This window comes from Argentina silus (genome assembly GCF_951799395.1).
Source record: "Argentina silus genome assembly, chromosome: 11".
Classification (NCBI taxonomy): domain Eukaryota; kingdom Metazoa; phylum Chordata; class Actinopteri; order Argentiniformes; family Argentinidae; genus Argentina; species Argentina silus.
The window spans coordinates 6,318,944-6,346,407 of record NC_139665.1 but is presented as its reverse complement, the minus strand read 5'-3'; the positions used below and the strand labels follow the sequence as shown (position 1 = coordinate 6,346,407).

The 27,464-nt window shown below is 43.4% G+C and overlaps 2 protein-coding genes across 2 annotated transcripts; both read left to right on the top strand.

Annotated features, from left to right (window-relative positions):
- The first annotated feature begins 1,783 nt into the window (after positions 1-1,783).
- LOC310811933 (heat shock factor-binding protein 1) lies at positions 1,784-9,793 on the top strand. The gene is made up of 4 exons (XM_083680283.1): positions 1,784-1,989; positions 7,296-7,362; positions 9,081-9,204; positions 9,391-9,793. Exons 1-3 carry the CDS (start codon positions 1,945-1,947, stop codon positions 9,200-9,202), a joined length of 234 nt encoding a protein of 77 aa, XP_083536409.1. The 5' UTR covers positions 1,784-1,944; the 3' UTR covers positions 9,203-9,204; positions 9,391-9,793.
- Positions 9,794-14,734: 4,941 nt separating this feature from the next.
- On the top strand, positions 14,735-26,599 carry kmt5b (lysine methyltransferase 5B). The gene is made up of 10 exons (XM_083680276.1): positions 14,735-14,848; positions 17,092-17,412; positions 17,714-17,861; positions 18,327-18,492; positions 18,595-18,704; positions 19,038-19,204; positions 21,108-21,127; positions 21,309-21,445; positions 21,585-21,784; positions 21,998-26,599. The coding sequence occupies exons 2-10, from the start codon at positions 17,220-17,222 to the stop codon at positions 23,674-23,676; spliced, it is 2,820 nt and encodes a 939-aa protein (XP_083536402.1). The 5' UTR covers positions 14,735-14,848; positions 17,092-17,219; the 3' UTR covers positions 23,677-26,599.
- Positions 26,600-27,464: the final 865 nt, after the last annotated feature.

The window sequence follows — 27,464 nt, the reverse complement described above, 5'->3', positions numbered from 1 at the left end:
AATTATTGTTGTTATATTCAGTTATATTTCATCTACAAAAATATACAAAAATGCACTGTGAAAAGTATTCTTAAAACATACTGTTAGAATACCCCCACCAACCACTGTAATTTCCACTAATTCCACTAGTTTATTCCAGCCCTCCCCAAGACAAACTTTATTGAAGTGGTAAATTCCACTCTCTTCACGAGAGTAAACATACAGTACGGTTGATTGGAACTACACACCCAAGCTGGTTGTGACAAAAGTTAGCTAGAATGTCTGACTCTGAAATTCATGGATACAAGCGAGCCATGTTAACTGGTGAAATAAATGATCGATAAATAATATCTTACTATGTTCTTATGCTGAAAGAACTCTCTTGTTCAGTAACATGCTTTTAGTTAGCAACTGTGCTACTGCAGTCCAAAGATCGTTACTAAAACTCTAGTAACAGGATATGCTTTTTTCATGAATGAAGTTTATTCATTCATAAAAACATATACACACGATAGACAGATCAATGCTGACCCAATACAAGTGGTATTTAACAGGCTGTCAAGCTATTTCAGTATCAGTTTTGCAGTTGTGATTTTCTATCTTCAAATCAACACTGTGAAGGCACTGTGAAGAGAGAGAGGGAGAGAGACTCAGAGAGAGAGAGAGAGAGAGACAGAGAGAGAGAGAGAGAGAGAGAGAGAGAGAGAGAGAGAGAGAGAGAGAGAGAGAGAGAGAGAGAGAGAGAGAGAGAGAGATCAATATCCCCCTCTAGTGGCAGGACAGCGGTACATCTGCTCAGGTGCTGCTGTATTTGGTTGTCAGGTGGCTGTCAGGTGGTTGTCAGGTAGCTGTCAGAAGGTTGCCATCAGTCACCTGTGATGTGGTGCTGTTTGGAGAGAGAGAGAGAGACAGACAGAGAGAGAGACAGGCACAGAGTTAGCAAAAAAAACAGCAACCCCAAACTCTGGGTAACCTTTACCGTCAACTACAAACAGAAAAGGATGTGGAGGATATTGATGAGCAGCACCAGGCAGGTATGTGTGGAGAAGCCATCTGTGTTCCTGATCGTGTAGACCTGCTGGCCCTGTGGAGCACAGAGCACTGCTCCTCCACACACCACAAGAGGCCATCAAGCCCAGCCAGGCCCATACGGCCTCCCTCATTGTCCAGTCCCAGTCCACTGTTCATCGCCCACCACAACTCATGGGACAACTCAACTTTGGTAGGCTGGACTTAGACACAGCTCTGTACATATAGAAAAGGGTTTCGCTATTGATCAATTTAAACTAAGTAAATGTAACAAATCTATGTCATGACTGAGCTCTTACAGTAACATTTGAGCTGAACGCAGAAGAGGAAATCTAGTAATGTGATTCATGATTGGTCAAATGGCTCCCACAATGATGGTGGTTGCTGCTAAATGCAGCCTGTGGGAAGTAACTCCAGGTCTGCACAGCGCTTCACTCTATAAACTGTGTGATCCTAGATCCCACGACTCGTAAATCTCAAGCACCCGAAATTCTTGAGCAAATCGGACAGATTGTATCCCCATCATGCAACAGCTATTGAAAGGCGCTCATCGGCGCTGGTCGGTAACTGCTCAACATTGATCCTCTCAAACATCGCCATCGTCTAAACCAAAAGCGAAAAAACATCGATCCTCTCAAACACTGCCATAGTCTGAATCAACATTGACCCTCTCAAACATCGCCATAGTCTAAACCAAAAGCGAAAAAAGAAGTTCCTGCGTAAAAGCTCGCGAGGTTTAGCCCACGCATGCTTCAGTGTTTACTGGCGCTGTGGCTTGTGTGTGTGTAGTCGCTGGTGGACCGTAGAGCTGTGCTCATTCATTATAATACCATATCTTGGTACAGTAGTCACTTTTTGAGCTCGAGCTTTCATAGAAGGAAACTTTCAGATTTGTCAGAGCCAAGAATAGTGCTACTTAATATTACTACTACTACAATGTCAGAGGCTGATCCGAAATCTGTACAGGACCTGACTGGGGTGGTGAGTCTGTAGCAACCAAATCATTTAGCTAGCTCATTTATCATTTAGCTAGCCAGCTAGCTGGGTAATGTTAGCAACCCAACAGTGCAACACTTGGCTGTGTTCGCAAATGAGCCAGGCGTTGCCAAGCTGAGGAAAGAACACACACGAGAGGGTGTGGAAATGGCGTGGTGTGAACACGGCTGTGCTGCGGTCAAAGACAGTGCTGAAGACCAGCTCAGTCGTCCTCAAACCATAATGTAGCCCTACACACCCTCTCGTGTGTTAATGGTTTCATACAACGGTTTTACATCGATAGCAAGAATTTTGACAACTAGAAAAGGAAGTTCCTGAAGAAACTTCGTTAGGCTTGCAAAGTGTTGATATGGCAGGGGATACAGTATAAAGTTGGATTGGACTGTCAAGTTTAATAGATGAGAGGAGTAGCGTTTTGAGTATGACCATATGCATGATGTATGCTGTTGATGTATCATCATGATCATGATGTAGGAACTGTATGCTCTTCGTTGGTAACAAATGTAAATTCATGCAACATTAAATGCTTATAGGTTTAAAAAGTCTGAATATTATCAAAAGTAAAGTATAGAAGTTCTTTAAGTTGGGTTAGTCTACACATTTTTAAAGTTTAATTGAGGTGTCACGGTTAAAACATTAAAGAGGAGATGCATTTCAAAATGTAGCATGTGCATTTCAAAAAATAGGAACCTAGCCGGAGCGGACCTGACAGCTGTGTGTATGGGGGGGTCCGAGGTTCCCCAATGTTGGCTGCCGAGGGGCGGTCTTAACGTTATACGATATCCGATTGTGATACCTTTATTGTGAGGTATATGTAAGGTCTGCTCGGGCTAATAAGAGCCCAATGGTTGGTAGATGGATGGATGAGACAGGTTAAGAATACATAGATAAATAACATTTGGAGGTTAATCAGTACGAGTTAGGTTGGTTGTATAGAAGGTTGGGTTCGTGGAGGGGTTAGAGAGTTGGATGAGTGGTTAAGAGTGGTACAGTAGTTGGTTGGTTGAGAGTGGTTTCAGTGGGGTAGCCAAGAGAGCATTATGGTGTAATCATTCTAAGAATGCGTTCTGCAGGTCTCCTGTTGTTTTTATTCAAGAGTTCTAAAAGTTCCATAGAAGTTGCAGTTTCAACATTGTATAGTTTAAAACGTAAAATGAGTTTCAACGCGAGTAAGACCTCACTGTACGTTTTAAAGTTGGATTGGTCTGAATACCTTAAAAGTTGTAGGCGTAGGAGTGGGAAAATTGGCATAAGAAGACTATCTAGGACTTTACATAAGTGTCAGAAGAAACCTTGTGGGCATACACAGTCTTGTTCTGGTTGTGGAAATAGTGTAAAGATGGTTTGGATTATAGATAGATTTGCTGAGTAGTTGAAAGAAAGTGAGATAGTAGGATGGACCAATACATAAAAGATGGTCAGAAGGTAGCATTTAGGCACATATGCATAGACAGATAGATAGATAGATAGATAGATAGATAGATAGATAGATAGATAGATAGATAGATAGATAGATAGATAGATAGATAGACCGATAGATAGACCGATAGATAGATAGATAGATAGATAGATATATGAAAGAGGCAGGGTTCTCCCCAAGTTAAATACACGCAACTGAAGTCGGACCTCTCTGCACGTTTTAAAGTTGGATCGGTTTGAATAGTTTAAAAGTTGTAGGAGGAGTAGCAGGTGGAAGAATTAGAATCATAACTAAAAAATAAAAAATAAACATTCTAGAAAAGACTTTGTGGGCTTGTGAAATCTTATTTTGGTAGTGGAAATAGATAGATTTCATGTTAGAAGGTGATATATAGATTTTAGGGCTGGGCAATATTGCCTAAATATCATATCACAGTATTTTCTAAATATATGACTGTATTGGACAGGCGTACATGTCTGTCATCGTAGCCATGAAGTCTGTTAATCATTCAGAGTAGAGGATGACATAAGAAGGGAAATTATATTTTTATTATATGTAATACAGATTGGCACAATCAGAGTTGCAGAATCTAGCTGTTGTATAAGTTACCTCAAAGAAAGTCTTTACAAAAGCCGCTTGGAGGACCATTTGGGCTGTCGCTGTAACCGTTCCACCGCACCACCACGGCTGTGTTAAGGCACCCGCGGGATTAGAGCAAACCACCACCATTGTTGCATTTCTTTTTTCTCCAGTTTTTTTTATGTTTTATTATTTGTGACTTGCTCCATAATTTTCGGTCACGTGTACCCCTAAACATTTATAGAATTCTGATGAAAAGCTAAGAATGTTGAAAGGCTGAGAATCTTAGCTTTCTAACCATGCCAAACCTGTGTCAGTAATGAGTGAGAAAGCCGGTTACAATGTGAGTATTACTTAACACAATATCGCATTCTACTCGCGTAGCGTGGAGAATCGCAATGGCTCAAATGAAGACAGGCATTTTTTGTCTGACAATAAGCAAATCACATAGCTAGCTGGCTGTGTTCATAGTTCAGCTAATGAATTTGTCAGCTTGATGTTTAGCTAAACGGTAATGCAAGACAGCCAGTTAGCTTGCCTATGACTTTACAGTTGCTATTGTAAGGAGCTTATGACAAACCCCGGGGAGTGTGGAGTTGCCACGAAACCAAGCCAAATAATAAATGAGAATCACAACCAAAGGAATGAGATCTCAATCTGAGTTTTATTGAACTTTGAAGGGAAAGGGGAGGGGGAGAGAGTCAGTGGTAGTTTTCAGGAAGTCCGTAATCCTGGAGAATTGTCATGGGTCAAGAGCTGGGGTCGGTACACGGGGAGATTCTCTTGCGGTCCGGGTCGGGTCTTTCAGCGGGGTAGTCAGACGGTCAGGTACGGTACACAGGCGGGTTCTCCTATTCAAACAAAGGTCAAAACGATGAATGGCACACAGCACGGTAACTTCACTTCACTTGCTACTCACTCTTTCCGGGTGGATTTCCCTTGCAGTACTCTCCGGGACTGAGTGCCGTGCCCCTCTTTGTAGCACGGCCTGTCAGCCCGGTGATTCCTATCAGGTGCGCTGGGATTCTCTCCCGGTACAGCTCGTTGAGCAGGAAGCCCCAATATGGGCATGGGTTGGAGCCAGCGTGCTGCCACATATCTGCCCTCTATGACCATACCCCTCCTTACTCCCAACCGGCTGCCACAAGCTATTAACTCCATCTCCAACATCCAGTAGTCCCCGGGGCCGTCTCCCATACAGCAACTCGAAGGGGGAGAAACCAGTGGAGAAACCAGCCTGTGGCACTTCTCGAATAGAAAACAGGACATACGGTAACAATTGATCCCAGTTTTTACCGTCGGCCTCCATCACCCTTTTGATCATGTGCTTTTAAGGTCTGGTTAAATCGTTCTACCAGAACGTCTGTCTGGGGATGGTACACCAATGTGCGCAGTTGGGTGATTTTCATTAGTTTGCACAGGTCCTTCATTATGCGGGACATAAATTGAGTGCCCTGATCCATTAGGATCTCATCGGGAAGTCCGACGTGTGAAAACAGCAGCAACAACTCACGTTGCCATGCCTTTCGTGGCCATGGTCCGTAGTGTGGAATAGCCTTTGGGTACCTGGTGGCGTAGTCTAGGATCACCAGGATATATTGGTGCCCCCTGTTGCTGCGGGGAAGTGGTCCCACCAGGTCCATGCCGATCCTACTAAACTTAACCGATATGGTGGGGAGGGGAATCGACGGGCTCCGTAGGTGCCGTCGTGGCGCCACCTGGTGGCAGTCCGGACAGCTGTGACAGTAGTCCTCAGCCGCCCTCTTCACTCCTTTGATGCGCTCCAGCATCTTCTCCACTCCGAGGTGGGCTCCCAGCAGGTGTGAGTGGGCTAGATGTAACACAGAGGGGACAAACTGGCGAGGCACTAACAGCAACTCCGGGAGCTGCGCGAATTCTGGTCGGACGAGCGTCACCAAACTCCCGGAATCCAGGAGCACCGTGGTGTACCTTCCCATTGGCCCGCACCGCCTCTGGCTCAGAGAGCAGGTTGGGTCTTTCAGCGGGGTAGTCAGACGGTCGAGGTTTAGTACACAGGCGGGTTCTCCTATTCAAACAAAGGTCAAAACGATGAATGGCACACAGCACGGTAACTTCACCGTCACGTCACGTCACTTGCTACTCACTCTCTCCGGGTGGATTTCCCTTGCGGTACTCTCCTGGGCTGAGTGCCGTGCCACTCTGCCCGGTGATTCCTCTCAGGTGCGCTGTGATTCTCTCCTGGAACAGCTCGTTGAGCAGGAAGCCCCAATATGTGCATGGGTTGGAGCCAGCGTGCTGCCACATATCTGCCCTCTATGACCATACCCCTCCTTACTCCCAACCGGCTGCCACAAGCTATCAACTCCATCTTGAACTGAAATCTCATTACACCTTATTTAAGGCATGAAAAATATATTTACATTATGATTTCGCTTTTAAAACAAAGTGAAATGGATTCCATTCTGTTGTAAGCAAGGGAAGGGAGAATACTGTCCCCTCCAAATATCCCCTTCACCAAGTCAACAAAAAACATCCCTTCAGCACAAAGGGTATCCCACAATTCATTGCAAGGCATTCAACACATCCGAAAAGGTGTTCGTGGTCACTGTTTCATACCTGTATATTGAGGTACCCAGACAGGTGTGAAACAGCCAACACAAACAGCAGTTTGGGCGAACCCTCGCTCAATCCCCTTCACTCAGGTAGGACCCTCTTCAGAAATGTCATCAAAATGTAACTGAAGTGCTCACTCGATGCAAGGGAGTACTTAAGGGAAGAGGATGTGTGAGTTTGGAATGGAATAGATCCCTAGTCTCCTCATATACCACAATGCACTATGATATTAGCTGTTAATAGCGTTACCCCAAAATGCTAAAAGCCCCACCTCTTGGTTTCATCCTCTTTGGTAACCTTTTCAGACAAGAAATCACTTATCCTGACTGTCACAGACCGATTGTAGTCCAATATTAGCGTCCACATCATGTAAGCTACCTGGCACTGGCAGCAGTTAGTTGGCCAGCTATCATCTACATCAGCATGACCTAAAGAGGTTTCTTGCATGCAAATCATGGTTGTTTCCATGGTGATGGTATCAGCTTTGGAATCAGCCCACATGTTTGTTCACCACCCTGTTGAGTAGGCATCGGAGGCAATCTTGACGCCTGCAAAGTTCAATCAAGATTTCACAGCTTTGTAACATGCTCCAAGACAAGAACTTGTCCGCCCACATCATTGCAAAAAAAAACAATCCCTAGCTAGTGTACATACTGTATGTTCTCAACAGTCTCCCTCTCTTTCTTACCCACTCCAGGTCCAGACGTTGCTGCAGCAGATGCAAGATAAATTCCAGACCATGTCGGACCAGATAATTGGGAGAAATATCCTTTTTTTGGGGGGGGGACGCTGGTAAAGGGGAACATCTCTGGAGACACCCAAACAAGCGTGCACCGCTCTAACACTGACATGACAATGCTGTCAAACTTGATCCCACAGTAATAAAATTGAGTAATGTTGTTTATTTCGCTTTCTCCATCATCCCAGAAACAGAGTGTGAAAAACTGCAGGTTAGAAGCTATGTTTGTCTCCAGATATTTCCAATGTCATGGTATTTGTTGATTGTCATGCAATCATTTTACCGGTGTATGCTTTTTTTAATTCTCTATTACATGGCATGATATAAAGTTTATAACCTGACAAAACATTTATACTGTACATATGGTATTCTGTATGTAATTAACACGTTCATTACATACAGAATACCATATGTGCAGTTTAAATGATAGCATAATGTATATACAGTACATAACCAGAGGTGGATAGAGTACTGGAAGTCTGTACTGTAAAAGTACTGTTACTTAGATTCAATTTATAAAAAAGCATCCGGTCAGAAAACTAGTGCTAGTTAAAAATGTAGTTTGGTATATGTGATCTATCTGCCACTGTCTCACCCCCAATCATCGTGCTATATCTGGACTCAAGCCCCTCCCCCCAAAACGCATGAGTATGATGCCATGCCATGGGAATGGCTTGGCTGGCAGAGTTGGAATCAACTGTCAATTGAGTATAATAACATTCAGTTTGCACTTGTATTACTGGGGATGTCAGTTATGCTAAAGTTCTTTTTAGTTTTAGTTTAATTTTTTGTGGCAGACCACTGAATTGCGTGATGAATACATAGATTTAAAAGGCTTAAAACAATAACAAACAAAAACAATATAGTACAATACACACAGATTAGGAGTTGGCATTCAAGAGTTATGTCATGTAGGGTAGGGGATAGCAGGTCTTCTGTGAAGTTGAGGTTGAGTTATAGTGAGTGGTGTGTTTCCCTGCCTTGTTTAAAAGTAGTTGTATATTTCTTGCAAAACACTGATGTCGAATCACACTGGACTAGTTTTAACACGTTTACCTGCCGTTATTGTTACAGGCCTAAAAACAGGAGGTAGGCTAAAAGAGGCTGGAATTATTACAACCGCAGTCCGTAAAAATTACTGGCATGGTTGATTTGCACAGGACCAAATTTGCAGAGATGCTATGGTACTGACAACGTTATTGTCAGAAAAAAATCTACAATGTAACTGAAGTGAATTGGTGAAAGTAAAAAAGTAATAACTTGAGGTAAGAGAAGAGCGTAAGAGAGTAAGAGCCCATAGGAAGGAACTAGAAGAGTACTAATTCCTCAAAACAATTACTTGAGTACATGTAACTTGTAGGGTGTTACTAACCACCTCTGTACATAAGATGACAAACACATATACATGATCAGGTACACACACACAGACAGAAGTCCATGTAAAGCCCAGCTTCTGTGAAAATATCAGAATATCAGTGTTGCATATCATATATATGTTTTTTTATGTCCCATGCACCAACCTCACCAAGTCAATTTCCTGTATGTGCAAGTATACTTGGCCAAATAAAAGAATTCTGTACAGTGGACAGGAGGGGCCAAACATCAGCCATGAAGGCAGATTGTCAAGATCAGAGACAAATGGTCTGAGAAATGTGCAGATATATGGATGGGGGACAGGGAGTATTTGGGATGGGGATGTTCTATGCATTGTTGTACTCCAAGCTTCTTCCTTGACAAGACCACTTGATGAGATGAGCACTCGCATTGACGATCTGGAGAAGAACATCGCTGACCTCATGACGCAGGCGGGTGTTGAACAGCTAGAGGGAGAGAACAAGGTCAAAGAGGACCAGGGCTCTGCTTAATGGTAATGATATTAACACTGCACACTTAGTCATTCTGAGTCCCATATCAACACCTACCCAATACTCCCTAGGCACTGTTGTAGGTCTCAAACAAAGGGAACGCATTATCAGAGTGCAGGCTAAAGGTAGCCTGGTTTAAAGGCTTTGTTTGGATCTCTGTTTTACATTGAATCTCTTTCCTTCCCTAGGTTGCCAAGTAACAGATGGTGGAGACCAAAAGGGCAGCATAGATCTTTCAATGTGTTGTATATTTTTGTCTTGTTTTTTTATTGTTATTTTAGATTTGCTGTTTATGTAACATGTTTTATATTTACAGTCATATTAACTCTTGTAATAATGATCACAGTCTTGAAGTGGACTTTCTTCTGTCTGTCTTGAATTGATATTTGACCTAACTTTTGAAATACTACCCAGATGGCTCATTCAGGTGCTAAGGCCAGTAACTGAATATGTTAACTTGCCGATTTAACATCAAGAATATTTCATCATGCATCGATGAACCACTATTGAATTTATTTCCTACAATAATGCGTGGTTTTGAGAATCAATGTACTGTACTTTGTCTTTACAATAAACCAGGGTTTGAATATTTGTGGACCTCCTCTATAACACTCAACAACATTGCATCCAGGTTTTCAAACAACTTCATATTTTTCTAGATGTGAGGCATGAACAGTATAATTGGAGATATCGGACAATATCTACTTAGATTTCCTTATCTCTATCTTGTAACACTACATCATTAGACTATCTATAAAACATGATTCTGCTCACAATTCTGTTTACATCTGACTTGTTATGTGATACACTTAAGCGCATTCCTATTTTGGTAGCTACCTGCCAAATGTGGGTGGACACATTTTGATCTCAATAAAATGTATTGTATCGATAGTTAAGGAAATTAAACGGGTATAGTGCACTTTAGGCGGCTGATAAAGCAAACATTTTGTGAAAGACTCGATAAAAAGGAGACCCCTGATGATGATCCCTAGGCAACTCTTGAAGTGCCTATTGTCCTCTATGAAATAATAACCACACACAAACAACCTTTTAAAAAGTCCACAGGTAGGCTTATACTATGGTCCCACCCAGGTGACATACTGATTTTGATCAATTCAGAGCCTTGAGTCAAATTTTACCTACTGTGACTAGGTTCAGTTGAAGTTTACTAGTAGGCACACAGTGGTGCACTCAAAAAGTGTTGTAATTTCTGAATGCTGAAACCAACAAATACCATCAAATAAAGGCTACGATTCTCTACTTTAACCTCATAGTAATGGTTTAAAATCCAAACTTTTGGACTGTAGAAGAAGAAAAAATGCTTCTCTGTCCCATTACTTACACCGGGCACTGTATATGTTGATATAGCCAGCAATGGGCATGGAATTAATTCACTAGGGGAGCCAGTAGTGATATATATTCGGATATATTTTGAGTAATCGTTAACTTTTTTATCAAAGCACCAAATTTGGCACAGGGTACATTTATGCACTTTAAAAAGATGTCGATCATAAGAATCCCTGGGGACCCTGCCACTATTTTACGATGAAAGGAATACATGGTGAGTGAAGTTGACACCTGACCAAATAATCACTCCTGCTAGGCTTATGAGCACAGAGTGAGGGACTGGGAACCAAGAAAGCAAACACGTAGATGCAATTCATTTAACATATATCATACTGTGCATCAGATTGCATCTAAAGCTACAGATATGTAACCATGTGTACTTCCACTATATGGGTCATTCCACAGAAATGGTGCAAATGTCTGTTTGAAAGAAATTGCATTCAAATATTCAGAATCTTCCAACACATACAGTATCTAATCAACAATATGTCAGTTATATTTACCTGCTAAAATAACAATTCTGAGTAATTCTTGTTATTAGATGTAATTATATTGTATTATATTAATATATCTATAATTATTAGAGACACCCCCCCTAAACATAGAGAAAAACATTTGACATGATTAACAATTTCTTTTTCACTATGTTGTTAGAGGTGATTTTAAATAAATGTAATTTTCATACATGATACACTAATTCTTTGGAATTTTCAAAACAATTAAGCCTCTTTTCATGGATTAAATCCCCATGTTTTCTTTGCTATCAATGCCTCCCGCCTCTTGGTTCCACTGTCTTTGGTTTTAGTGAGGGACCACTTTTTTGTGGATAAACTGGCCAGTAGATGGGGATAGTATTGGTTTTGGTGAGGTGCCATATTTTGTGATGGACCACTTTTAGTGACAGCTGGCTCCCGGGCTCCAGCTGGAAACTGAAGGCAGAGACACGTGCTAGTATTTACCATTTCCAGTATATCAATAAATCAATCCAATAATGTTCTTACCCGTCACATTGCACTGGAAATCGTCCTTTTGAGCCAAGTAGCAGGCGCCAAAATAAAAGGAAAAACGTGTCGGTAGGAGTGGCCAGATGTGACTGAGGGGCCAGTTTTAGTTTAGCCAGGAGAGGGCATTGGCTCCCGTCTCTAGCTAGATGCTAGTCTAACATTTGATCGTTTCTAACCTGTGTTTCCCTGCTATTTTCTAGGCTAGTCAGACCTCTAAACATTTAACAACAATGGTTTCTGAATTAGTATGAGCATTAGTGATATATTTCAGATGTTAAAGCCATGGTATTCAAAGTTGTCAGGGTTGTCGCAAATGTTTAATTTTAGGATTTGTGGCAGGTCCTACATCACTTTATGACTTGATGTATTTTTAAATTATCACAACTTTGCAACATTTTTATGAATTGTTATGAAAGCTGGTAATCAGATACCTTTAAGGGTTAGTGGAGGAGAGGACTGATCGTTATTTTTCTGGTTGATTTCAAACCAGCACTCAAGGTAAGATGAAAAGAGCTGATCATGGGCATAGGCAATAATGGGGGGGGGGTGACCGATAGGGGATCACTAGATGTAACACACAATACAACTACCCTCTGGTAGTATTCTAAGCATTCAGTATCCTAACTCAGAAAACAATCCCAATTCCTACTCAAAAGGCATTAAAGAAGATCCAGGTTCCTTTAGATATGCTCCTCCAATGCTTTTTGAGAAGGAAGTGAGTGGAGGGTGGAGGAGAGGATGCGAGGAATCAAGTTTCTAACTATTGGGAAAGGGCCCTAGTACAGTATATAACCATTGGTATTAGTGTATGTCATCTGCCCTATGACCTGGAGTAGTGCCCTCACCCAAAGACCATGGGTCCTTTCCACTCCCCTCGAATCCCTGTTTTACCCAGATGTAAGATGGCGGCCAGAAGTGAGGCGATTCCATTTGGTTGTAATATCCCTTTGGCACAAAGAGTATCCCACAATTCATTGTAATTTATTCAAGCCGCCTCTTCCTCCCACATTTTCAATGCAATTCAAATGTGTCTGGCAAGCACTGTACACATTTAAAGGAGCAGGTGTAAGTGTGTTGGAAATCTGCCATCTATGGCCACAGAGGCGAAATTCAGTTTGATGTTCCAAACAACAACATCCCTGTTGTATTTCCATTCTCCTAGAACACCCCTGACCAATTGTAAATAAAACAAGTGTCGCACCAACATTTTAGAAAGCGCTTTTCGGGACCAAAACAGTGTTGGTAAATATATCTAGAAAAGGCGTTCTGGACAGCAACTTCATTCTTTCAAATATGGCGTTGGTAAATAAAATATTTATTTCAAGGGGTCTCAGTCCCTGATAACTACAGAATAAACATCATCAACATAAGTCATTTAGAACCATTAAAAAGCTTGCATGTTACATATTGCACCTTTAAGTAGCTTAGTATATCTATTGTGAAGATAGATCTCTTAGCTAAGAATGTTATACAGTTAAAGCTTTGTATGGGAAGGTATTGGGACTGAGGGAGTTCCATTTTAAACCTCCCGGCGCCCCCCTCCCTGTTCACTTCCCTTTGCTCAGTAAGGGCTTACTCGTAGAAAACATCGCTGGAGGGCTCACTCAATGGGAGGGTTTAAGGGAAGGGGTTGTGTCAATTTGGAATGGAAGGGACCCCATGGTTTTGGTCAAAGAAGGTTGCTTGGTTTTTGGTATGGAAATCTAATTGTGACTCTGCACATACACATATGTAGTATGAGATCACTGAGAGAGTGTGAGTGTATGTCAGTTGATTCGATTGATTGTATGGCTAATAAAACAGTGTTTGTTTGTTTGTTTGTTTGTTTGTTTGTTAAGTTACAGCAGGTCGTAGCATCGATCAGACATCAAGAGAATAGAGGTTGAAGGGTGGGAGGAGTCGCTGTAGTTCAACACTGGACTCCAGGGTCTCCAATTACATTGCATAAGTGTTGTGTTGATCGCTGTTGGCCAAAAGAACAGGAGCAGACTGTGTACTGTCAGATACGAACAATCTGTGGGAAGAGACTAGAATACTGTTAGGGGTTAGTTGTTAATTTCACAGTAGTTGGCCAATGTTTAGGGCCATAATTGTCAGCTACATTGATATCACAAAATTATATATAGCAGGAATACACATGAACATATGTGCATAAATATAGATTAAACCTTAAAGGAACGAGCGTAGCTTCAGTTAATTTAATTGCTTCGACAGGTGCTCACTTTCTTGGTCCAGTCTATGTTCATAAGCCTAGCAAGAGTGATTATTTGGTCTGATTAAACAAATATATTATTGTTCAACTAGTTTATACCTCCAGGTGTCAACTACGTTCAACTTTCACCTTGTATTTCTGAAAAGGAATGGTTTGTAAAACAATGTTAGCCTACCGTTGGCGGCCATTTTGTAAGATGGCTGCCATAGGCCATATCTGTAGTGGATCTATATCTAAATCTTATAAATCTACTTTTGTGCCAGATGTAGTATTTTTATCAAAAAAGTGAACGATGTGTTAGCTTGCACCCCACTACAGGGACAAGCTGCTGAACTTACAGTAATTACCACCACCAACAAGTTACAAAACCCAGAACACACAACACACCCTGCATTATCTGGTATAACAACCGCTGGTATAATATTCCCTGACATGCTGCAGTGCGTGTACATTCCTGCAAAATAGAATTGGGGTACCCATAGATATACAACATCGTCTGTGTCTAGATGTGGTTGTGTTACTAGTTGGGTTGACATTTAAAAAGATGCCACTAGACAGCGAAACATTCTCCTACAACAGAAAAACTCCTTGTTGCCTGCTCAACAGGCTTCCTGCAGACTGACAACACTGGCTGCTGCTAACTTGGTCTATCTGTGTGAGTTTCACTGCAGAGCATAGATCCTATCGTTGTCGTTGAATTCTAAGGAAGCGCTTTAAGAGGTTTGTTTATGCAGCACTACTTTTGTGTACATCCGAGAATCTTTCCAAATCAAGAGCACTGCTATATATATATATCCAAACCACCCGTGTTAACTGAATTGCATGACAATAAGTTTGATAGATATGAAATGTTAAACTATTGCACTTGATTTGAGCGAAAAGACCAGAATGGCTGGAGTATTCATTGGATCTATTTTTTCTGGATGGCTGTGCTGCGCTCCTGTGCTAGCCGCCATCTTGAATTTTAATGTTAATTTCTGAAGAATTTTGTTTCCTCCGATATTTTCGTTTTAGAGTGCCGTGCCAATTCTGGATTGTTTTGAAGGACTAACTGTTTGTTTTTTTCTCAGAAGAAAACATTTAGTGAGTATTTACTGTATGTGTTTAGCTGGAATGGTAATTGTAAAACAATGAATTTGCCCACTTTCCCTACGGGTGAAAAATGTGTTCAGTTATCATCAGTAAAACTAGCAAGCAATAGTGTAGCCAGCCAGCTAGTTCTAGCAAGACCAGCGATGTTTTCGACAATGCAAACTGCGCTAGTCAGCTGGCTGAGAGAATATTTTGGTAACAATTAGTTAGCTAACGGCCTCTGCTAGCTAGCAATATAAGCTACCTGACAGCGGGTATGACTAATCACTGGAACGACAACATTCCGTGGAGTGTTTCACACTATACATTTAACGTTGTACCAAATGCATATATGCATTCGTCTTGAACGTATTGTACATATCGGAAGCTCTCAGTAAATAAGAAATACACTTAATGAATGTGAAACTTTCTTGTGGAACATTGCTAAACATGTTCACATAGTGAACGTTCCATTACATCCCAGCAATTAGACCGAACCCTAACTGCTAGTTAGATTAGCAACCATCATCCACGGGTGTCACTGTCAAGGCAGTCCAGTCCAATTGCTGAAATGGAATTGAACGTCCTAGTGATGGAACTGTATAAAAAATACACGTTTATTAAAGTTTTCTGCTTCTACATTATTTTCGTTAGGGAGCTGCAATGATATCAATAGGGTTTGTATGCATTTTACATTTACACAAGTTTGTTAGTTTTCATGGAACGTTGTTTTTCCAGGTATTAGTCAGACCCGTGAGGCCCTCGGAGTGTTGTTGTCTTGTCTGTTTTCAAACATAGCTAACAAAGAATGTTTGTCGGGAAATTCGAGATACACCTGGTAGTAAGGTTTGTTTACGATCTCTCTTTAAACATAACTAGCGGGTTGCTGTTTTTTTTATAACCACTACGTTGGCTTATTATTTGTAGCAAGCTTGTGTCGTTCGCTTTGCAACATGCGGGATAAACTTATATTGATAAGCGTTCTAGTACTAGCTAGCATGCTAACAAGTGCAAGCTAGCTGCTGCTGTTAGCTACGATCAACGTAATTAGCTAGCTGGTTAGCCGGCTAACCAGGTAGCTTGCTAACAGCTAGTTAGATTGGTTTGTGTGGGATGTAAGCATAACGTCGCTGAGTTGAGCAAATAATACCAATCGGGTTAGCTGCATAGCTAATAGTGCCAGCTAACTGTAACAAATTAGCTAGCTATTTGTAGCTAACAGTAGCTAACTACAGCCAATGTAACGTTACCGACAATGTTTAGTTAGCTAGTCGGTTTCCATTATAATAGATATCAGGCCTAGCTTGAGAAATGGCAAGCTTATCGGTGGTCTTCCGGGTTCCTCTACTAGCTAGATAGCTGTGCCGTAGAATTTGACAGACCATTCAACGACTCTCTGTCGTATTGTGAGTGATTGTTGTTTGTTGGCAATGTACATGTGATTGGCCATTCCATATTGATTGCCACGCCTGTCTTGTGGTCAATGACAACATCGGGTCTTTTATCGCCCCTCCGACCTAGCTTTTCCTCCGGTCTAACAGAACAGGCAAGGATGTCGCTAGCCACATCATTACTGTGTTGATGATCATCACTGATACCTGGGCTCGATGCGATCCGCTTTGTGTACGGCTAGCCAAGTCAGCTACTCGATCAACTCTGTGTCTATTAACTTACACAAACTTCCTTCCTATGTGTTCCTTCCTAAGATTTAGTATGTTGTGGTCGTTAGGTCACCTATTCTTCATCTCATCCAAATGTAGCAATGCACTTGAGCGGGCCAGAGCGACCTCCTGTTACCACAAGGGGCGCTGCAGGTCAACTTGATGCACACTTGCGTCCGAGTCTAGAAATCTGTTAAAGCTTTTCATGTCATAGAAACGACCCTCCTACCTATAGCGATTGGCAGTCTGTAGATACATTCGGAGTATGAAGTGGCATTTACATGTTTCCTCCCATTTCCACAAACATATTCATGTTAATTGCATTGTTGGCTGTCAGACATTTGATGTTGATATGGAGATTTAGATGATGTATGTTTATCTATGGCCCTGGCTCAAGTCTAGGATGAAGACATTGTTGCACATGAAGTGTGTGTGTGTGTGTGTGTGTGTGTGTGTGTGTGTGTCTGTGTGTGTGTGTGTGTGTGTGTGTGTGTGTGTGTGTGTGTGTGAGAAAGAACGAGAGTGGGAAAGAAACATGTCTGTGTTTGTGCAGGGTCACTAACAGGTTATTAACTACCACTCTGCCCATCACAGGAGACCAGCCCTACCCTCCAGCCCTACCCTCCAGCCCTACCCTCCAGCCCTAACCTCCAGCCTTCCCCACTGCAGAGCGCCCCCTCCACTCAGAGACTAAATGCACCTGGACCGGGGGGCTTGTGGGTATGAAGTGGCTGGGCGAATCCAAGAACATGGTATTAAATGGCAGACGACACGGAAGCAGCAGGTTCTCCAGTGAGCAGCAGCCCGTGAGCCAGAGCCAGACCCGCTCCCAGGCCCAGCAGCACCCCCAGGCCCAGCGCTCCTCCTCCCTGAGGCCCAGCAAGAGTCATCCCAGCAGCAGGAGATGTAGCCGCCGTGAGTGGACCTGCTGTACTGTACCTGCTCTGACATACACTGTAGTTAACTAGAGACTCTACTATACCTGACAGATATGCTGTAGTTAACTAGAGACTCCACCAATGATGTAGATTAGTTAAACAATCCTTTTCAGCAAACACTTCTCAGCATTTCCCCCTCATGTTTATCTTCTCTTGGCTGCATTCTCATTTTATATTTTTTGTGACAATGTTTTTACTACTCATTAAAGTAGCATTAGCCTAATTTTGTGTGTGTGTGTGTTTGCCCTCATGTCCTGATGTAGCTCTCATGTCCTCAGGGTTCGCTGCGGCCAGCCTGGAGGCAGAGAGGCGTTATGTACCCTCTTCAGGGATGACGGCCAAGGAGCTGTGTGAGAACGATGACATGACCACCAGCCTCATCCTCGACCCCTACTTGGGCTTCCAGACTCACAAGATGAACACCAGGTCTGTGGCCCCTCACCCTGGTCACGGGGCAGAGTAATACTGCTGAATCACAATAAAACCTGATGGGTGTAAGTGGTGTGGTTGGAAGCTGCATGTTGCCCACTGATTGGCTAGGTGTAATGCTGCTCACAGCCATCCATTACTCTAAAAACACACAAGTGTCTAGGCGGTAGAGGCTATGGATCGATTTGGAATTTAGCAATAGTTAGTGTAGTTCTTCAAAAACACTTTGTTGCTACATCATCAGGAAACTGAGGTCCTGTCCAGAAACAACCCCCAGCCCCTAGACACATGTATAGACCTAACATTATTTAATAGGTAACAAGAGGGTATTCGCTCCACAATGCTCCGGTATGCAAGGTGGCATGTTGGCCAGATCTACACTACAGTCAAGGTTTTAGGGGCTAGGGGGTGTTTCTGGACAGGGCCTGAATGTTTTTGCGTTGTACTCTGGTTCCATGACAGGTTTCGACCAATCAAGGGAAGGCAGGAGGAGTTGAAGGACATCATCGAGCGGTTCAAGAAGCATGACAACCTGGAGAAGGCCTTCAGAGCACTGACGTCCGGGGACTGGTCCCGACATCACTTCCTCCACAAGACCAAGGCCCAGGAGAGGCTCTTCAAACAGCATGTGAGATCTCACTACAACTCCTGTCTGTCTCTCTGTCGGTCCATCTGTCCGTCCTTAAATGACAACTCTAATTGGTGAATGTTTTTTTTCCCGGTGTAACAGGTGTTTGTGTATCTGCGGATGTTTGCCACCGACAGTGGATTTGAGATCCTCCCTTGCAATCGCTACTCTTCAGAGCAAAATGGAGCCAAGATCGTGGCAACGAAGGAGTGGTGAGGACCTGCTGCCTTTTTACCGCAAATCACATGACATCAACCTCTACAGTTAATTAGAATGGCTAGCCTACATATTGTCATCCAGAGTAATCCATTTGTCACTATATTCTATATTAATGTGTAAATATCAGCCGTCTCTGTCTTTTATCAACTGTGGCTCAAGCATTAATTTAGTTGTTATTTACCAGGGATGTATGCCACCCGAGTTATCTACATAGCTACATTGCCATCTGCTAATTTCCACTCTCAACCGTGGCTCAAGCTTGTCAGCCTCAATTATGTTTCAATTGTTTGGTTATCCCTCCATCATGTCTCTGTGCCCCTCTGCAGGAAGAGGAATGATAAGATTGAGTATCTGGTGGGCTGCATCGCCGAGCTGTCAGAGAGCGAGGAGAACATGTTGCTCCGACACGGGGAGAATGACTTCAGTGTCATGTACTCCACACGCAAGAACTGTGCTCAGCTGTGGCTTGGGCCTGCAGCCTTCATCAACCATGGTACAGAAGACAATCCAAATGATTCCCTATTCCCAGCCAGTTCTGTAGATTTGAGGATTAGATTGGTGTGAGCAATATGATAATCTCAGAATCCAGAATCTCATCTCTTGATTGCGATTCTGGCTGAAGGAAGTAAAAGTGGGGAGGGAAGTTGTCAGTAAACCAGCAAGTCCACACCTCTTTAAACTCTTCGCTGTAGCTCCATCTATGTCGCTCGTAATGACCACATTCCTACGCCCATTCCCTTGTTTACAACTCGATTTGCACGCATTGCACAAGTTAGCTGACGGGGTTTTTGTTGCCAGCATTACACTGGTGAGCACAGTGTGCATTCAATGATTTATTTGAAAAAAAAAAAAAATCTGGTTGAAGTCCTCGCCTCGCATTTTAGCACCTCCTCAACTCTGTACCGTTGGTGAAATTCACTGGATGCAACCGCCTCCCAGCCTCACCTAGACCATGGTGCACCTCCTCCTATCAGCCTCACCTAGACCATGGTGCACCTCCTCCCAGCCCCAACTAAACCATGGTGCACCTCTTCCCAGCCTCACCTAGACCATGGTGCACCTCCTCCCAGCCTCACCTCCTCCCAGCCCCAATTACACTACGGTGCACCTCCTCCCAGCCTCACCTCGACCATGGTGCACCTCCTCCCAGCCCCACCTAGACCATGGTGCACCTCCTCCCAGCCCCACCTAGACCATGGTGCACCTCCTGCCAGCCTCACCTAGACCATGGTGCACCTCCTCCCAGCCTCACCTAGACCATGGTGCACCTCCTCCTCCCTGCCTTACCTAGAACATGGGTGCTTCATCAGATTCCATTTAAATGGGACTTGCAGTATGGTTGGATCTCCATCTAGCACTCTGATTGGTTGGGTGGATCTGTCACTATATTGCTTACACAAGAGATTGTATATACTAGAGATATACCACTCGCTTGATTAACTATTGGTTTTGCGAGAGACAGGGAAGATGGCGCCAGTCCCACATGGAAATAAATGTATGACCAATTACCACACAGTTATACATTAGAAAGTTGTCGTGGGCGCTTAGTGGCGTAGCACACTAATGCGCATACCACATAATCGCAAGGTTCCTGGTTCAATTCCGACCCTTGACATATCTTGCATGTCATCCCTCCTCTCTCTCACCCATCCTTCCTGTCAACCTCTACTGTCTCTATCCCAATAAATCAGAAAATCCCTTAAAAACATATATAAAAAAAATAAAAAAGGTTGTCGTTGCTAGGTTTGCGTTGCTAGTATCGCAGCTTTCTCACGATTTTGTCCTGCCCTCCCATAGGCGACCTGTCTATGAAAACAGCGTTTGTCCTCCTTATTTCAAATAAACGCCCGAAGAGGCGTCGCCAAGATGGCGGTGGAGTGAACCTGCTTCCCTTAAAGAAGCTTTGCTTACACCATTGATGATGCATAAATACATGGTAACTACTTCGCCCAATGGATTCCTATGAGACATATGATTGGCACAGTGAATCCAGAAAATGCCTTTTAATATAACAGCATCCAACTGCAAACAGAAATGCTGCATAAATCCACATAAGAGACACCTTAGGCTGCTAACGAATTGGTAATCGTTATAGCCAGCAGAATAACATTGAACCTAGGTACGAATTACTCCGGAGAGGAGCTGTCAATCAAAAATGCGAGCGACAAGCCCGGACAATCCTATCTTGGCTTGAGAAATTGTGATTAGCAACACAGCTGCTACTTGTTTCTCTTTGACTAATTAAAGTTTTAGGAATTAGGGTAATTGTAGGAATTAAGTAGGTAACCTAACCAGAAATGATTTTGAAAATCAAAGTCACTTTACCGGGACTTTAAACATATGCTGTGCCCTCTGTGAGGAATATGAGATGCTAATCTTGTGTTTTGTACTTTCAGATTGCAGGCCCAATTGCAAGGTGAGTGTCATCACAAAGCTTTCATATGGAGTGATGTACTTCAGGTGAAATTATTTTTGTATAGATCCTCTTTCTCACCTGCACACTTCTTGTATTTTGTTTGAATTTAGTCACATGTTGTCGAATAACTATATAATGAAAGTGATACCATGTTGATGAAACATGTCTTCCTGTGTTGTAGTTTGTGTCGACGGGTCGTGACACTGCCTGTGTTAAGGTGCTGAGGGACATCGAACCCGGGGAGGAGATTTCATGTTACTACGGCGATGGATTCTTCGGGGAAAACAATGAGTTTTGTGAATGCTATACTTGTGAACGGTTCGTACGGTCTTCTCATCCGTTTTCTAATGACTAAAGTAATTTATTAAAAGTTATTTTATTTCTTTTTTGTCTGTTTTTCACATGGGGAAAAAAAGTATTCATTGATTTGTTTATCCCTTGTGTTTTTGTCTCACAGACGAGGCACTGGTGCTTTCAAGTCTAAAGCGGGTCTGCCTGCAGAGGTGCCAGTAATCAACAGCAAGTATGGGTTGAGAGAGACGGACAAGCGTCTGAACAGGCTGAAGAAGCTGGGGGAGGGCAGCCGCAGCTCGGACAGTCACTCTGTCGGCTCACACACAGACGGAGACTCTCAGGACATGCCAAAAACACACACATGTAAGATTCGGATACACATGGTTTCAGACCTGGGTCAAATACAGAGGTGCACTTGATTTAGCTTTGAGTTTGCACTTTCTGGCCTGTTCTGTTGGTTCCATTGTAAAGGCCAAAATGAATCAAGTGCCGTGTGCATTTGTACGTAAATTACACAAAGCATGTATTTGATAAAAGTCATACCTGACTTTGTTTTGTTTCCACTCTTATCTTCAGCTGTAAGGAAAAGGACTTCACCAGGCATGAAGTTCAGCAAAACCAGGACTCAAACCCGACAGTCTCTCTCGAGAGCTCTCACCTCTACCTCACCTTCTAAACAAAGTCATATGAACAATAACAGGGTACCAAAGAGACTAAGATCCAAACCCTCCAGGCCTTCGCTCACCAAAGTCCGCTTGCGGAGCCGTGGCAGTCGGGGAGGGGCAGAGGCCCCCAAGGTAGCATCGGCCCGGGGGGAGGTGGTGGGGGCCAGGCTGGGTCTCAGGGAGTCCAAGGGGGGGCCACCGCTGTGTAAGGGGGTCTCTGTGAAGAAGGATGCACCACAGGGACCAGGGGGTCAGGGGCTGGGCCAGCGGGGATGCCTTACCCGTCACGCTGCCAGAGAGAACACCACCGTACCGGGGGTGGCGCCTCCCGTCTGCCAGGGCAGCCAGGCTTGCACTTACAGAACTCGCAGGTCCACCAGGACCCTGGTCAAGGCCCAGGAGGCTGGCTGTGGTGTGAAGGTCAAAATAGAGCCTCTGGAAGGCCACAACCCGGCGGTCCCTGGCGGCATGGTCATTAAGACTGAACCATGCGACCTGGAAGAGTACCTCAACCACGGCTCGGTGCTGGAGACTGGCCGCTACACCAGGAGAGGAGAAGGAGCCTGCACCCGCCGTAGCCGGCTGACCCAGCCCGAACGGACGATAAAATGCGAGGACATCTCCTACGGTGAGCCGTACACGCCGGTGGCGCCTGCAGTCGCTCACGCCACCAACATGGCGGACTGTGGTAGCATGCTGCTGGGCCTCCCCGGCACCGAGCGGCACCGGCACCGGCACAGGGACTACAATGGGGTTGCTAACGGCAGCAAGCCTCTCCGCCGGGACAGGGACCGGGACCGGGACAGAGGCAGAGACAAGGGTAAGAGCAGCTGCCGCTCCTCACACTCACAGAGCAGTAAGGGGAAGAAGAAGAGGAGGATCACGCGCTACGACGCCCAGCTGATCCTGGAAAACAGCACGGGGATCCCCAAGCTCACGCTCCGCCGGCGGAGGGATAGCAGCAGCAGCAAGACCAACGAGCCCTGCGGCGGTGGTGAGGTCACCATGGGCACCGTCGCAAACACCCCCGCCACCATGGTCAACTCCTCCTCATCCTCCGCTTCCTCAACCTCTAAAATCAGTATCAAGTTCAGCAAGGACCACCATGATAAGGACAAAGGCAGCTCGTACCACGTGGCCAAGCTGAACGGGGGCTACGCCCCCCCCGGGAGCCACAGCTCGTCCACCAAGCTGAAGATACAGCTGAAGAGGGAGGAGGACGGGAGGAGGGTCACCCAGACACAAGCAGACCCTCTGGGCTACAATCGAGACATGGCCGGAGAGGTTCTGGAGACCAGGAACGGAGGAGGACACAGGACCCACCAAGTCCTGGACGAGTCTTCATCAGAAGAGGAGGAGGAGGAAGAGGAAGAAGAGGAGGAGGAGGAAGATGATGAGGAAGAGGAGGAGGAAGAGGATGATGACGATGATGATGATGACGAAGATGACTACTTTGACAATGAGTTTGAAGACGATTTCATTCCACTCCCGCCAGCTAAGCGGTTGCGTCTGATCCTGGGAAAAGACTCCATAGACATAGACATCTCTTCCAGGAGGAGAGAAGACCAGTCCCTGAGACTCAACGCGTGATCACACCCATAGATATACATGGTTTAGTCAACTCTGAGACTTAGAATTTTCATGGGGTCCAAATTGGCACCAAAGGTTTCATGACAACCGCATTCTAATCAGAATGTAAATGATAATGTTGCTGTCATGGAATGTTTGGTGCCAAGAATGGAGCGTAGTTGGCCAAACTCTGTATGTCTGTGGCTCTGTGCCTAATAAGCTCTGGAGTTCACTGACTCCCACCTTTACCTGTACATACACACATGACTCACTAATCAACTGTCCTGTTGATGTAAAACAAGTACAGTAATTTAAAAACAAAACAAAAAAGTTGCTGATAAAAATTAAAAAAAGAATCAAAATGAAAAGTTTTCTGTAAATTAAGTGAATGCACTTGTTCTGTTGTTTTTATTCCTAATGGACATTGTAGAAAGTGTACAGTATGGCCGGTGACTATCCCTATCTGTCCTATAGGCAGACTTTTATTGAACTTCTATTTTTATTTTTGTCTCACAGTACGCAGTTCTACATTCTGTTGGCAAACCCAGAGTTATTTTGTAAAGACAAAGATGTATGGGAATGTAGATCCGTTAACATTCTGATCAGTCAGTTCAGTTGGAAATATAAGTACCATGTTTCCATTGGCCAGTTTAATCCTGACTTGATATCCATGTGCTGAACTAGATTCTAAGTGCAAATTTCCCCATTGATATCAATGCATGATACATGCAGAAATCCAGGTTAAGAGCGGGGTTCTCAAGTTAGAGTTCGGCCCTAGTGCACACAGTCTTACCACTGGAATCACGTTAGATTTCTATTTCTGAATGTCATCCCCAGTATTCCATCTGCTTTTCTGTAGCTGCACGCTATGTGGCAAATTGTTGCTATTTGTAAGAGAATGTACAGTATGCCCTAGCTCCAAAAACTGCATCAAGTAAAAAGCACACAACTGTTGATGGCTCGATAAGTACTCTACACAGATAAAGGAGAAATAGACCCACGTTTTGGTAATTACAGTTCGATCTGGAGATACTCAAACTATGCCAATGGGAACATGGCACTTACAGGTAGTTCAAGCTTTCAAACACTAATCACTATAAAGGTCACTTCCAGGGTTCAGTAGCATATGTGTGTGTTGGGGTGGTCTGTATTTCTTTTCTTTTTTTCTTTCTTTTTTTAAATCATGTCATAATGAAGTAATTCATAAGAAAAGTAATGTACAGAGATACTGTCCCATGTTCTACAGAAGAATCAGTTGTTGTTAATCAAATCCTCTGCAACACCAATCAGTTACTGTGTTGTGGTCCTAGGGCAAGGTGAATGTGGCATCTCCTGACTGTGATTGAGATCAGATCAATGAGTTACTGACTTATAGATACACACACTAGAGGAGTAGCCAGGATCTGTAGTATGTGTTTGTTTTTGTTTGGTTGTTTGCTTTTCTGGTGCTATTCCAGTTGACCACCTACTAGTTTGAAAGGGTAGCCAACATGTAGTACTAGGTCATTGATAGAAAGACCATCATAGTGAGAGCAAACTTAAAATCCACAGTCTGTAAGGTGTGCATACCATCGAAGAGTGTTATGTTGCAATGATGTGAGGCAATTCTACTGATCAAATTAACATCTAGCGGCCATATTCTTCAAAATAAAGGGGTAATTTCACGATTTGGAATCTTACAGACAGTGGCTTTAAAAGCTCTAAGTACCAGTATTTTTAGAAAATGTTGGTTGGACATGGCCATTTAATCACCCACGAAGGCCATTGTCTTGGTCTGTTGCTGAATTCCAAATTGAACCCGATCCTCCTCTTTGCAGCCATTTCTGTGGATCTGAGAGGCTTGGATAGGCGGAAGCAATATGGTTACATTTCCTCCAGTCAGTCAAAGAACAAGATGATGCCTTTACCATATTATTTTTCTATATATATCCAATCATCTCAGTTATACAGTAGTGCTTTGGATGTTGGGACTAGGGGTTATTTGGAACTCTGTGCCTGCTGTCATTGATGCCATAATCCCAACCATTTGAAACACGGAAGCATTATCATCATATGGACATCATAGAGATTTTGCCAAATGATGCCAACTAAATTGGCCAATAATTTATCCCACAGCATTAGGTGCCTTAACTATGAACCTCCACGCATCACCATGTCCTGGACACAGGCTGATTTAGACCCTAACTTGGAATGTTGGTCAACAACAATGAATAGGCTACTCTATTTCTGGTTTTGCTCTAACTATACGACCCCCCCGTCTTTCTGTCCTTTTTTTGTTGAGTTGAAGTACTGAACTGCCAAATGGATCAAGGGAACAACTGGGATGAATGTTAACCCCCTGGTTATGTTCCAATATCCACTCTCGCGTACCACTTAGAATGGGGCCGGTCATGTATTGGCCATGCGGTCTATGTGGTCCACTGGTGTGTACGATGGAACATAGCCCTCCTTATTTCTGTTGTTCTGTACTGTTCATATCACCAGCAGCAGCTTATCACAGTTCTGAAGTGTGTCCCCTCAGTTGTGTGGACGTCACCAGGGTTTGAATTACCAATCGTCAAAATTATCTAAGTCGGACACCCCCCCAAGAGTAAATGTGTAATTCGAACCCTGGATGTCACCTTTCCATTCTACACTGTATGCTGTCCCAGACGTACTGTCTACTCTGTGTGTCTCTGTCATAGCCAGCTGTCCAGATGTTCCATCGATGACTTATATAAAATAAAAAAAAAGAAGAGAGAAGTGTGAAATGGTTGTGGTGGACATTTTAAAGATTTGCTGGGTTGTTATAGTGGGAAACACTTCAACAGAATTTGAAAAAGGGGCAGTGCTTCTATTGTCCAATATGTAGATTATGTGAACACACCTTGTACTTATTTAAACAGTTTTGAATACTTGAAAACATAAAGTTTCTTTGTGAGAATAAATTATTGTTTTTGTCTGTCCTGTTTTGAGGTGCATTGGCCAATGGAGTAGATACTTCAACCCCAATAAGCTCATTTTGTTTCATGTATGGACAATGTCCGGGAAAGGCATATTGAGCAGGCTTAACCCATACTAGTTGATTTGGGAGATGAACAGTAGTCCATGTGGCCTGATGTAGTCTTTTTATAACCTAACACTGATGTATTTTTCAGTAGGCTGCGATAGTTGCCTGGTTACAGCAGGCGGTTGATTTCATGTGTAGATGGTTGACCTGGTAGATTGCATAAGACCTTCCAGCCATTTTGGCAGTTTTATGCTGACTAACAAATAAACCGAATGTAATGGTCTTTTGCTTTTTTCCATTGTTAGGTACTGTTCCATGACGGACTGAAATAGAATTTTCCTCAGAAATGATATCTGAATAAATTCTATTTTAGCCGGTCATGCATGGTAAGTACTGATCTAATACAAGAAAATGCTTAATATGTTTTTGTAATTAAATCTACAGTGTATATGCAGTCCTTTGTGGAGAATATCAACTATTTGATGTGTTACTTCAATCTTACAGGCAAATTTTGATTTCTCACCTCTTCTCATCAAATCTCAATTTTGGCCTAAATGCATCCCTCCTTTTCCTTTCCTTGTGGTAATCACTGACTTGACATGACTTAACTGGTGAAAGCATTGCAGTAAAAGGCCTGCTTTGATCAATCCAATCACGTTCGACCAGTGATTAAACAAAGGAAGGATTTATTTATAGTATTTTTTGAACAAGGCCTTGGATTTCTAATGGTCTGAGGGGAAACCCCACCAGAGGGAGCTGTTTCTGTCCTCAGACTCACCATCTGCATGTCCTGTCGAGGAGAACAGACGTCCAGACCAAT

What these genes read in the sequence shown, in the direction of transcription:
- LOC310811933 (XM_083680283.1), top strand. Translation starts at nt 1,945, where the DNA reads ATGTCAGAGGCTGATCCGAAATCTGTACAGGACCTGACTGGGGTG. An exon ending in TACAGGACCTGACTGGGGTG is followed by an intron (nt 1,990 to 7,295) that starts GTGAGTCTGTAG and finishes TACCCACTCCAG; the next exon opens with GTCCAGACGTTGCTGCAGCA. An exon ending in GGACCAGATAATTGGGAGAA is followed by an intron (nt 7,363 to 9,080) that starts ATATCCTTTTTT and finishes TGACAAGACCAC; the next exon opens with TTGATGAGATGAGCACTCGC.
- kmt5b (XM_083680276.1), top strand. Translation starts at nt 17,220, where the DNA reads ATGAAGTGGCTGGGCGAATCCAAGAACATGGTATTAAATGGCAGACGA. An exon ending in AGAGGCTCTTCAAACAGCAT is followed by an intron (nt 18,493 to 18,594) that starts GTGAGATCTCAC and finishes CCGGTGTAACAG; the next exon opens with GTGTTTGTGTATCTGCGGAT. An exon ending in TGCAGCCTTCATCAACCATG is followed by an intron (nt 19,205 to 21,107) that starts GTACAGAAGACA and finishes TTGTACTTTCAG; the next exon opens with ATTGCAGGCCCAATTGCAAG.